Source organism: Balaenoptera musculus, chromosome 3 (genome assembly GCF_009873245.2).
Source record: "Balaenoptera musculus isolate JJ_BM4_2016_0621 chromosome 3, mBalMus1.pri.v3, whole genome shotgun sequence".
Classification (NCBI taxonomy): Eukaryota; Metazoa; Chordata; class Mammalia; order Artiodactyla; family Balaenopteridae; genus Balaenoptera; species Balaenoptera musculus.
In genome coordinates, this window is record NC_045787.1 from 157,701,576 (window position 1) to 157,714,235 (window position 12,660).

The window sequence follows — 12,660 nt, forward strand, 5'->3', positions numbered from 1 at the left end:
AAGCTGCCTGCATAGAGAAAGAGGGCGATATTATCTCCATAGCATCTGCTTCAGAGAGGCCCCCAAATCAGGGAGGTGTCGCCGACTCTCCCCATCTTCTGGGGTAGGAAGCTGAGGCCCAGAGAAGTATGGTCGCACGGTAGTCACTGCCAGAGCCCGCCTTCTCCCCAGGGCAGGTGAGGGGCTCCAGGGGCCGTTGTGGGCTGAGCCAGCCCCTAGGTCACCCACAGTGCCCCCCCACCTGGGCCACCATCTCCCCAGGCTCCCAGGGGAGGAGGCGGCCCAGGGCCCCGGCTCGGGGAGGGTGGGGGGGGGTCGCCAGCAGCTGGGGTGGGAGCCGCTGGAGCCCTCAAGAGAGGGGAGGGGGGGTCCCGACTTTCCAAGGGGCTCTTCCTGTCGCTTGTAATGAGGTACTTGGGGAGCAGGTGATGAAACCACCGCCTGGGTTGCATGAGGCGGGGCCACCGGCCTGATTTGCTGCAAGGCCCAGGAGCAGCGCCCCCTCCCCGCTTCGCCGAGTCCCGGGAGCCCTCACCTCCCCCAGGCCACCCACCTGCCTCTCACTTCTCCTTTCCTCCTCTCCTTTCCTCGCCGGCCTGGGTCCCCCACCAAGCTGAGGCCTCTGAGCTCAAGGGTCTGGCAGCGTGACTTTGCCACTTGTCCCTCCATTAAAGCCCCCCTGGGAGCCAAGAAGGGGAACTTGACTGTTCCTGATCTTTTCTCTCAAACCTCACTGCAAAGCCTTTGAGATCAGGATTCTGTGACCCATTTTGTGGGGGAGGAAGTAGGGGTCTGATGTCGCCCAGCATGTCACAGTAAGTGTCACCGTGGTCTTGCAAGATGGCACGCTGACTCAGCATCCTCAGTTCCAAGGCCCTTCTTCCTTCTGGCTTCTGGGAGGCCAGAAGGCAAGGTTGATAGATTCCTCCACTGCCCCCTCCTTCCCAGCTGGTGGGAGAAGGATTCTCGCTCCCATTTACAGGTGAGAAAACTGAGTCCTTCCACAGGGAGAGGCCAGCAGTGAAGGGTTAGTGGGAGGGTGGGATTCCTTCCAGACCCCCATCTCCATCACCAGGGGGCTAAGAGACCTCTTAGAGGGAGATGACAGTCATGACCTGAAGGACTGCAGCAGTGTTTGTTGATGGACTTAATGACCATAGGTATCACCTTAGTTTCTGATGCTCCAGGCACTCATGAAATCTTCCTTTGTACCCCCAGTTCCCCCCTCCAGAACAACGCTCAGGCCTGAGACCCCAGGCTCCCTCCCAACCCCAGGCATATGCCACCAGCACGTCCTGTCCCCTTGGTCACCAAACAATCCATCCTCTTCTGCCTACCTGCAGCCCCCGTCCCAGTTCAGGCCCCTCATCTCCCACCTAGACACCTGCCCCAGCCTCTCCGGGCCACCTCGCTCCTGCCCAGACAGATGCTGTTCTCATGGCAGCCATGACTAAGGACGAGGTTTGTTTTGGGGGTTTTTTTATTTTTGTTTTTTTGGCCGTGCCGCACAGCATGTGAGATCTTAGTTCCCAGACCAGGGATCGAACCCATGCCCCCTATAACAGAAGCGCGGAGTCTTAACCACTGGACGGCCAGGGAAGTCCCCAGGGACGAGGTTTTTAAAAAAATCTTTTGGTTGAGATAAATCACAGAGAGAAAAATGCAAAAGTCAGTGGAGTAGGGCTAAAAAATTTACACAAACTGAACACACCTATGTATCCAGGTCCTGGCCCGGGGAACCGAACACCCCAGCCCCCGGACTCCCGCTGTCCTGTCACAGTGCCTGCTCCAGGTGGCCACTGTGCTCATATCCATCACTGTAGGTGAGTTTTGCCTGTTCTGGAACTTCATATAAATGGAATCACATGATGTGTCCTCTCTATGGAGCCCAGTATTGCTGAACTGGCACATGGTCTGGGAGATTCACCTGTGTGGTTGCATGGAGGTGGAATGCATCCTTTTTCTGTGCTGTATAGTAGTCTTGCACAGAATCTACCAAAAATCATTTACCAGTTCTCCCATTGAGGGCATTTGAGTTGTTTCCAATTTGGGACTATGACAAATGAGGCTGCTGAGAACATTCTTGTCTGTGTCCTTTGGTAAAACATGGACACTTTTCTCTTAGGTGAATATTGAAGAGAAGCATCTCTGGGTCAAAGGGTAGATGCATGTTCAGCTTTAGTAGGTGCCAGACAGTTTTCCAGAGTGGCTCTACCTCTTTCTCTTGCCACCAGCAATGCATGGAAGTACAAGGGGATTATTTAAACTGTAAAGTCATATCCTGACCCTCCCCTGCCTCCAAACTCTCTGTGGCTTCCTAATGCCCTCAGAGTAAAACCCACACTCGTCACTGTGGCCCACAAGGACCTATGTGATCCAAGCCACAGCTCTCCCCACCACCAGTCCCCTCCCCTCTCTCCCTTGCTCACACTGTCCAGCCATAGAGACTTCCTTGCTTTTTTCAAAATGCCAAACTCATGATCACTCTGAGCCTTTGCCCTTGCAGTTCCCCCTGCCAGGAACACCCTTGCACCAGATCTCCCCACAACTGACTCTTCCTTTGCTTGGCTATGTCTTTCTTGGGCTTTGGGTCTCAGTTCAGATGTCACCTCTTCAGAGAGATCTTCCTTGAAATCCCTGGCTTCTAACATTGCCCCTGTCGTGGTCAATACTTCTCTCTTTTTAGACTTAGGTTCTGACCTACAAGAGCTTCATAAAATGACTTGGGCGGTTCCCATTGTTTTCAAAGGTCTGAGGTAGTTTAAAGAACATTTCACTTTCCTGTCCTTTAAGATTTGATAAAATAGCCATAAAACTGTCGGGGCCTGTTGTCCTTTTAATGGTAGGTCTCAAGTCACTTTTCTAATCTTCTGTGGTCATTGGTCTACTTAAGCTTTCTACTTCTTTTGAGGTCAGTTTATCACAATGGTTGGCACTTGATAAATGCCAAGTGTGGGGGGGCAAAGAAAGGGGTGGGAGGTATTGGACTCTTGACTTCAAATGCCCACTCCCCTGCCCATCTGCTCAGGGCCCCATCCAGCCCTTCCACTGAGGCTCAACTACATGCTTCCTCCTTTGAGATGCCCTCTTGGATTTCTCCTGACTCTTCTTCCCTTTCCTGGGTCGATGAGTCCACCTGTGCCTCTCTGCTGGGCAGATGCCACAAGCTCTCTGCTTTCTAGCTGGACATTGGTGGGGGGGATATGCGCACAGAAGAGTGCTCCCCTAACCTCAGCCTCTCCTAACCTCAGCCTCTCCTAACCTCAGCCTCCCCCCTCGTGCTCTGCAGATTCAGCACGCACAGCCACCTCCCCCCAGCAGTTCCGGTCACGGTCACGCCAACATCTGGAGAAGGGGCCGCCAGGTCTGTCTGCTGCTTGGGGTGGGGATTTGCATGTGAGTACAAATATATATGCACACCCTGGGCCTTCCGCCTCCGCATTCCTTGGCTGGCCCTTCACACCTGGGCCTGAGGCAGGTCAACGCTGAGTGGCTGGATTTGCATGCCCGTGTATTTCTGGGTAGGGAGTCAGCTGGGGGAGTCTGAGAGGAAGTTGTTGAGGGAAGCTGGGGGGAGTTCAAATGTGTCCCTCTTGACCTGCTCCCTTCACCAAATCTTCCCAGTCACCCCTCTGACTTGTCCTGAGGGTCTTCCAGTCTCGGGGAGAGGGAGAGAGCTGGATATACAACCCCCTTAGCCCCACAGAGTCAGAACTGGAGGGGATGGATGGAGGCTGTGGGAGACCAGAGTGAGGGCAAGGAGGGCTTCATGGAGGAATGGATTTTTTGAGCTAGGTTTCTGAAATGTGAATAGGAGTTGGCCAGGTGCAGAAGGGGCAACAAGGGCTTTTCAGGCAGAGATATTTTGTTGAAGGTAGAGAACAGTGGGCAGGAGCTGATTGGAGCAGGCCTTTTTTACTTTTTTTAAAATTTATTTTATTTATTTGGCTGCGCCGGGTCTTAGTTGCAGCACGCGAGATCTTCGTTTCGGTGTGCAGGATCTAATTCCCTGACCAGGGATTGAACCCAGGCCCACTGCATTGGGAGCGCAGAGTCTTTTTTTCTTTCTTTTTATTTATTTATTTATTTATTTTTGACTGCGTGGGGTCTTCGTTGCTGCGCATGGGCTTTCTCTAGTTGCGGCAAGTGGGGGCTACTCTTCATTGTGGTGCGTGGCCTTCTCATTGCAGTGGCTTCTCTTGTTGCAGAGCACGGGCTCTAGGTATGTGGACTTCAGTAGTTGTGGCACTCGGGCTCAGTCGCTGTGGCTCACGGGCTCTAGAGCGCAGGTTCAGTAGTTGTGGTGCATGGGCTTAGTTGCTCCGCGGCACATGGGATCTTCCAGACCAGGGCTCAAACCCTTGTCCCCTGCATTGGCAGGCAGATTCTTAACCACTGGGGAGCGTGAAGTCTTAACCGCTGGACCACCAGGGAAGTCCCTGGGGCAGGGCCTTGAATGCCAGGCTGAGGACTGGAACTTCCTTCCTCCTGAGGGCAGTGAGGACCCATGAGGAGTGCACGAGCAGTGACGGGACATGATCAGCTGTGTGCTGGGTAGATCCCTCAAGGACCAGGGCAGGGGATGACTTTGGTTCCTGGGTGAGGATTGGGGGCTCCAAGGTCATCAAAGTTCAGAAGACTCAAACCCCTGTGTGAGCCCATCTGCACCTGTCAAGCCTGGCTCCAGAGATGGCAGAGGACCTAGTGGCTTCTAGAGGACCCGAAGAGCCCTAGAGTACAGTGACTTAAAGTGCAAGGTTCAGGCATAGCACAGAGAGGGCCTCACCCCCAGTCTCTGCCCAGATGGACACAGCCCTGGCCTCCCAGTAGTTTCCTGTCATCTCTACCCCTACCCCCAACAGTCCTGCTCCCCATGGCAGCCATGGCCAAGTTTTTAAAGTCCCGTGCCTTCTTGCTCAAAGCCCTCCCATGGCTGTACATTGCTCTTAGACCAAAACCCACAGGCCTCCCTGCAGCTCAGAGGACCCGGAGTGGCCCTGCCTCTGCAGCCTCTCCTGCTGGCCTCCTCACTCCAGCCTTATTGATGCATCTCCTCCCTCCTGAGGGCCTTTGCACCTGTCATTCCTTCTGCCTGGAACTTACTTCCTGTCTTGGCTCTTGGGTCTCAGTTCAGAGAGAACCCCCCGACCTCCTGACTCTTGGGGCTCCCCCGTTATGTGAACCCTGCCCTAGCCAGGATGTCCTTGTCTAAAATGGGGACAGATTGAGAAGGGGCCAGAGTTGATCTTCCAGGCCCAGAGACTCATGTCCAAGTCCCATGTTCCCATGGGACCCCAGGCGTGGGGGGCATTTCCTGAGTCATCTTGGCACCGAGGCCTCCCGGCCAGTGCCCTCCTCCTGTCCCCAGGGACCTGTCAGGGCGGGGATAACGCATCCCAGCCGTGGGAACTAGCCTGAGTCCAGCCGGGGATTAAAATTAGCCCCAGAGGTTAAATTTAGCAAGTCAAGCTGGAGCTGGGGGGCTGAGATGGGGGCTTTTGTTGGCCTGGGATTTGCATAGTTGTGACCACTCAGAGACCCAACCCAGAGAAGGTGGAGGGTGTGTCTGGGGTCACACAGCGGGCCGCATATGATGGACTGGGGCGTGTCATACTTCCAGCCCTGGGTCTGTGGGAAGATGAGGCACCCCGCGCAGACCCCTCGGGCTGGGGTGTGGGAAGCAGGTATGGCTACTCCCAGAGACAGACCTACATCTCCCTACGCTTCCCAAGAGCTCATTCCCAGGCCTTGTGCCAGGTACTCTGTATTTCATACCCACCCCATTCACAGAACAGCAAACTGAGGCCGAGGGAGAGGCCTCCCTTGCTAAAGACCGCTCTTCTGGCTGAGACCTGAGAGCAGGCCCACTTCGCCCTGGGCAGGCCTGTGGCGTGGCCTCAGCCACCTATGACATGGGAGGGCTGGGGGGGTGGAGTGTGGTCATAGAGTTGGCAGAGGGGGTCTCGGGGGCCATGGAGTGGCTGTCTGTACAGTGGGGCGGGTGCTGCAGAACAGGCAACATGATTCCTTGATTCCAAGGAGCCCTGCATGAGGGCTGCTGGGAAAGTCCTGGACCGTGTCTTGGGTACATGCTGCCCTCACTGAGCTGCCCATTCTCACCCTTGGGGCCCCCACCAGGGAGATCCAAGATCCCCATGAGGAAGGTCCAGGGTTTCTCTCCAGTTTGCCTGGGCCCACCCCATCCCCCAGTCCGAGGGTTCCAAGCTTAAGTCTTTTCAGGGCATTTCCCCCCTCCTCCCGCTGGAAAGTGGGGCAGGGATAGGGTTTCTCTTATGCTTCCCCCCAACTTTTTATTTTATTTTTATTTTTATTTTTTGGCCGCGCCACGCAGCATGTGGGATCTTAGTTCCCCGACCAGGGATCGAACCCGCGCCCCCTGCACTGGAAGCGTGGAGTCTGAACCACTGGACCACCAGGGAAGTCCCCACACACACAATTTTTAAAATAGAAATCTATAATCACTGAGGGAGAAATGTTAGAAAATTCAAAAGAGCAAAAAGGAAAAAAAAAAGACAAAAAGCCCACACATTGTATGATTCAATTTATAAGAAGTGTCCAGAACAGGCAAATCCATAGAGAGAGAACGTAGATTAGTGGTTGGCAGGGGCTGAGGGGAGGGGAATGGGGAGTGGCTGCTAATGGGGCTGGGGTCTTTTTTCGGGAGGATGAAAATTTTCTGGAACTAGGTGGATGTGATGGTTGTACAACGTCGTGGCTGCTCTAAATGCCACTGAATTGCACACGTTAAAATGGCGAGTTTTATGTTATATGAATTGCATCTCAATTTTTAAAAACGGGAAAAAACTCACCCATAAATTTCCACCCAGCGTTGACTCCCAGCTTGAGCATTTCCTTCTAGTCTTTTTTCCACTCTCAATACAGTTTTTAAATATACGTTTTATATATTTTTAATATATGTTTTCTGGTAACCGCAGCCCTCAACCTTGCTCATCGAAGGGCTATTGTGGGATTGAATGAGTTCAAAAGTGTCTGCTGTGTAGACCAGGCTTACTTTCAGAGGCTCAGGATCACTGAGCACCGCTGGGTACCAACATCGGATGGCCCTCCAACCTGGCCTGTTGAGGACTTTTAAGCTGTCGCCAGTATTCATAACAGCAGTGCATACACAGCACCTGCTGTCTGCAAGGCAGATCTGAATGCCCTGTGTGGGTTAGCTCATTTTATGCTCCAGCAGCACTGGGCAATGCACCACACTGTTATCCCCGCTGCACAGACAGGGGGTCAGGCTCCCCCGAGGTCCCACAGTTACCAGCTTGTTTTGCTTTAGAGCCTCAGGTGGGGGCACCCATACCTCTCAATCTTTCCCCCTTGGTCAGCCTTCTCCTTATAAAACATTGGTCTGAAGGTGTTCAATGAGCATTTGCTGCATCCTGGACTGGTCGAGGGTGTGGGCTGTGGGGATGACCCAGCCTGCCTTGATCTCCCCCATCATCTCCCTTTCAGCACCTGGCAGGGGCAGGAGGAAGATAGGGGGTAGACTGGGGTGCCTGTCCCCACTCTCCACCCACCTACTCTGTCCTCTTCTCCTCCCCCCACCCCGACCCCCAGACCAAGGACACTCCACCCAGCCTGGGACAATGGGGAGGAAGAAAATTCAGATCTCACGCATTCTGGACCAAAGGAATCGGCAGGTGAGTTCAGTGGGTGGGACAGTGGTTCGGGGAAACGCATTCCTGGCAGGGGACACAGCCTGGGCAAAGGCCCGGCCATCTGGGAGAACTGCAAGGGAATAAGGAGACTTGATGCAATGTCAGGAGTTCGAGATGTAGCATTTACTCATTCTCATGATGATTAATTCACTGATTCTTCTTGATGACTGGAGCCCCAGTCACAGGGGAGACGGAACTCAATACAAATACACCCAACTCAAAGCGCTGGACCAGAGAGAGGCACAGAACTGGGGAAGCTCAGAGAGGGAGTGTGGGCTCTCCCTGGAGGCCAAGGTAAACTTACCAAAGGAGAGGACATTTGGGCTGGGTTTTGAAGCACTGATAGGAGTTTGCCATGTTAAGAAGTGAGAAGGAGTAGTACAGCCAGAAAGAACAGCACATGCAAAGGCATGGAATCACGAGGCATGTTCAGGGAACAATTAGGCCCCTCCACCTCCCCTCTCACCATCCCAAATCTTTGTCTTCTCCTGCCCCGCCTGTGGGTCCTGGGTCCAGGTGACATTTACCAAGCGGAAGTTTGGGCTGATGAAGAAGGCCTATGAGCTAAGTGTACTCTGCGACTGTGAGATCGCCCTCATCATCTTCAATAGCGCCAACCGCCTCTTCCAGTACGCCAGCACGGACATGGACCGTGTGCTACTGAAGTACACAGAGTACAGTGAGCCCCATGAGAGCCGCACCAACACCGACATCCTCGAGGTACCCCTGGGACCCACCTCCCCGGCCTCATGAAGCCCAGCACACTCTGCTCACTCAGAGCCTAGGGACTCTTGGTTTGCACAAAAGATGAGCGTTGCAATTTGGCTTTGCTGCTAGTCAAAGCAGGTTTGGAGTAACAGAGTGTCCCTTTTAGGGGCAACTTCCTGGATAGTGGAAATAAAAAACATCGAGGGCCCCACTATGTGCCCCTCACACACATCATCTCATTTGCTCCTGTTACCCATTTGGTGAGTACAGACACAGAGAAGAAAAGGTACCACAAAGCAAACAGACCTCACTGAGGTCCAGGAATGTTTTTGCTTGAGCCGCTGTATCCTCAGGAGAAAGAGGCAGGAGCAGCCCCTGCACTAGCTGGGCAGCCCTCACACCCACGACCCAGGATGGGCAAGATCACTGTCATTTTGGATGTGGGCATCTTTACCCAGGGCGGGAAGCTAAAGCCACTGGGCTGGAGAGAGCAGCGGGCTAGGACTGCACCCAGGAAGCCCCAATGTGGCAGAGGGTGGGGAGAAGCTGGCACAGGAGAGGCAGGGGTCCAGGAGTGTGCTGGTCACTGCTCCCAGGTGGGTGGCAGCTTAGGAGAACCTATAAAGTTGTCCTCAGGTGCTCAGTCAGCTGACATTTATTAAGCACCTACTGCACGCCAGGCTCCGAGGCTGCACGTGGGTGCAGAATGCAGGAACCGAATCACACTCAGGAGCAGTGTTAGGATAATGCCAGCAGGCCTGGGTGGGTCTCGGCCTCTGCTGTGTGACCCAGGCCTCTCTGGTCCCAGGGCAGGACAGTCCCTCTCTCACAAACAGTTGGAACTTACTAGGTGATAACTCACTGGGGTTTTTGGTTAATGGGATTTGGCTGGAGCAGGCTGTGCCTGCACCCTGCCTGCCCACAGGGCTGGATGGGATAGGTCCTCCCCTCTCCCGTAGAACCAGGTTTCTTGGCCAGGATTGGGGGAGTGTCACCCTGTTGTCTCCCCCTTCCACAGACACTGAAGCGGAGGGGCGTGGGCCTTGATGGACAAGAGCTGGAGCCAGAGGAGGGGATTGAAGGGCCAGGAGAGAAGCTGCGGAGGCTGGCAGGTGATGGGGGTGACCCAGCCTTGCCCCGACCCCGGCTCTATGTAAGTGACTCCCTGCCCCGCCATGAATGGGGCCCTCGCCCCACTTCTGAGGTCCAAATGGCTGAGGCTGAGATTGAGAGAGAGACTTAAGACCAGGAATCCTAGAATTTGGGGGCAGGTTTCTGCCTGAGTGGGCAGGGAAGGCTTCCTGGAGGAGTGGGCATTGTAGCAGGGGCTTTGAAGGATGGAAAAGAGTTCAACAGGCACAGTTCCTTCCTTTTTTTTTTTTTAATTTTAATTTTAATTTTTGGCTGCGTTGGGTCTTCGTTGCTGCGCGTGGGCTTTCTTTAGATGTGAGCGGCGGCTACTCTTTGTTGTGGTGCGTGGGCTTCTCATTGCAGTGGCTTCTCTTGAGGCGGAGCTCAGGCTCTAGGCACGCGGGCTTCAGTAGTTGCAGCATGCAGGCTCAGTAGTTGCGGCACGCGGGCCCTAGAGCGCACAGGCTTCAGTAGTTGTGGCACGCGGGCTTAGTTGCTCGGTGGCATGTGGGATCTTCCCGGACCAGGGCTTGAACCTGTGTCCCCTGCATTGGTAGGCAGATTCTTAACCACTGCGCCACTAGGGAAGTCCCAGTTCCTTCCTTCTTTATTTCTTTGATTCATCAAACACCCTGGGAAGCCCCCTCAGGGCCAACCCTATGCTGATTAAGAAGCCTCAGCTCTGGGCCTAGCTGTCAAGTAGCTACAGAGGCAGACACAGACTCCCCCAGCCATGTGGCGTTAGGCCAGAGGGAGGAGTATTGAGGACTTGCAGAAGGTGGAGGCTGGCGACTGAACTCATTGGGATTTTCTGTCTTGGACTTGATGCCCTCATTTCCACATCCTGTCCTCTCTGCCCTCAGCCAGCAGCTCCCACTATGCCCAGCCCTGACATGGCATATGGGGCCCTGCCCCCACCAGGCTGCGACCCCAGTGGGCTTGGGGAGGCCCTGCCTGCCCAGAGCCGCCCATCCCCCTTCCGCCCAGGAGTCCCCAAAGCTGGCCCCCCAGGTGAGCATGGGGCATAGGCCCTCGGGGAGGAGAGGTGGCGGTCCCAGGGAGGCTGTACAAGGCGGGAGTATGGGCTCTGGCCCTGCTTGGCTGTGGGCATCACTCCATTAGATGACATGGCGACCTGGTGACCTTCCCTCTCTCTGGGGGTCTCCTGCTCCCCAGGCCTGGCGCACCCTCTCTTCTCAGCAAGCCACCTCGGCAGCAAGACACCACCGCCCCTGTACCTGACAGTGGATGGGAGGAGGCCAGACCTGCCTGGTGGCCTCGCTGGGGCCCGAGGGGGACTGAGCACCTCAGTGAGTGAGGGGAAGGTGTGGAAGGGCTGTGGGAGCAGGGTGGCCTGGGTGTGGGCCTCAGTTTCCCCTTTCCCCTGTCTCTCCACAGAGAGGCCTCTATGGTAGCCTGCAGAGTCCGTGCTCCACTGCCACCCCGGGACCCCCACTAGGGAGCTTCCCCTTCCTCCCTGCAGGTCCCCCAGGTATGCACCCGCTGTGGGAGGCGTCCACACACCTGCCTGCCGGGGGTCCACACTCCCCCGCCCTCCAGAACTGAAAACTGGCGGGTGGGGTGGGTCAGGCTTGGGCAAGGGGCTCCCTGAGGTCAGGGCCTCAGTTTACTCTTCCTGCCCCCCCAGAATATGGCCTGGGAGACCCCCCTCCGCCCCCAGGCTTGCTGCAGCCCCCCACCCTGGCCCCCTGGCAGCCCTCCAGGGGTGATGGGTCCCCGGCCACCCCCGCCCAGCCCAGGTAAGTGCCCCGACTGCCTCCTTGCCCGCTCCCCTCCCACCCCGTTCGGGTTCACGGGTGGGGCTCCTCCAAGTCTTCCAAGCCCCAGCCACTGCTGACCCCTGGTGGCCACTCCCGGTTCTGCACTTAGCCCCTCCCGACTGGTCCTGGTGAGAATGGGAGGCTATTTTGGAGGCCCCAAGAGGGATCGCCACCCCCTCCTTTCCCAAGGTCCTCCTGCCCAATCTTTGCCCAAGCCATGCCACTTCCATGGCTTCCCTCGCTGAGCTCACGGCCCCGCTCCTCTCTCTCTCCCTGCAGTGGGGGCCGCAGCCTGGGCGAGGAAGGCCCCCCAGCCCGCGGCGCCTCCTCGCCCACCCCACCAGTCAGCATCAAGTCCGAGCGCCTCTCGCCGGCCCCTGGAGGCCCCGGCGACTTTCCAAAGGCCTTCCCCTACCCCTTGCTCCTGGCCCGGCCCCTGGCAGACCCCCTACGGCCTGGGCCCCCGCTGCGCCGGCTGCCCACTACCGATGGCTGGCCCCGGTAGTAGGCCCGGGGGTGGCACCGATTCTGCCCCTCACACCAGGCGGGGTGAGGGCACGTGGGGTCCCAACCTTCCCCCCTGCGTCCTTGGAGAAGACCCAGCAGTTACGACCCTCTCCGCGGCAGGGGCCTGGAGGGGGGAAAGCCTTGTTCGGGTCCAAGGTTGGGGTGCCCCTTTCCCCCTTCCAGTGTGTGTGTATCCATCAATAAAACACACGGGGCATCCGTGAACGAAACCGCCGCTGCTCAGAGCCACACCTCCGCCCGGGTCCTCCCATCTCTTCCCCAGCGGCCTCAGTCTTGCCTTGTCGTGTCTTGGGTACCCACTCCAGAACCTGACCCTGAGAGGAGGACTCCAGTGCTGCTTGGGAAGGGGGGTGGGGGAGAAGCGGGGTCGGGGTTGGGGGGGACGGGGACGTAAGGGGAGGAGCCCTGGAGGGGGCGCCAACGAGCAGGTGACGCCGTGGGCAGCCAGTGCTCAGCCCGCTGGGGGCCCTAGGGCACCGCATAGAGTGGGCATCTAGAGTGGTTCCACCCCAGTGGTGATGGGCTGGGCTGTTTACGCTCCAGCTCCTGAGGGTGTTGGGTCGAGGACTCAGGCTGGGTTGCAATCGCTTGCAGCAAGGAGCAGTGAGGAACCGTGAATGTTGGGCTATGGGAGCGCTGGGGCGGCCGCTACACTGTTCATCTTTTGTGTGTGTGTGTGTGTGTGTGTTTTTTGTTCATCTTTTAAATGGTCATATCCCTTGATGTCTTGACCCAACGATTCCCACCGGAGGGAGGAGGGAGCCAGGCGTTTATCCACCCACTTTGGGGTGGTGCAACCTCCCTCCACTTCGGCCTGTCCT

General features: G+C 56.4%; 1 protein-coding gene across 1 annotated transcript in view; it reads left to right on the forward strand.

The window, feature by feature from the left end:
* LOC118892224 (BLOC-1-related complex subunit 8) overlaps positions 1–11,931 on the forward strand; it is a 32,888-nt gene extending 20,957 nt beyond the window's left edge. The window contains exons 6-15 of the mRNA XM_036846569.1: positions 1,724–1,823; positions 3,290–3,364; positions 7,591–7,673; positions 8,208–8,411; positions 9,418–9,552; positions 10,394–10,541; positions 10,707–10,840; positions 10,929–11,022; positions 11,179–11,290; positions 11,591–11,931. Of these exons, the coding sequence (XP_036702464.1) occupies positions 1,724–1,823; positions 3,290–3,364; positions 7,591–7,673; positions 8,208–8,411; positions 9,418–9,552; positions 10,394–10,541; positions 10,707–10,840; positions 10,929–11,022; positions 11,179–11,290; positions 11,591–11,816 (1,311 nt within the window). The 3' untranslated portion in view covers positions 11,817–11,931. The remainder of the gene's footprint in view (positions 1–1,723; positions 1,824–3,289; positions 3,365–7,590; positions 7,674–8,207; positions 8,412–9,417; positions 9,553–10,393; positions 10,542–10,706; positions 10,841–10,928; positions 11,023–11,178; positions 11,291–11,590) is intronic.
* Positions 11,932–12,660: the final 729 nt, after the last annotated feature.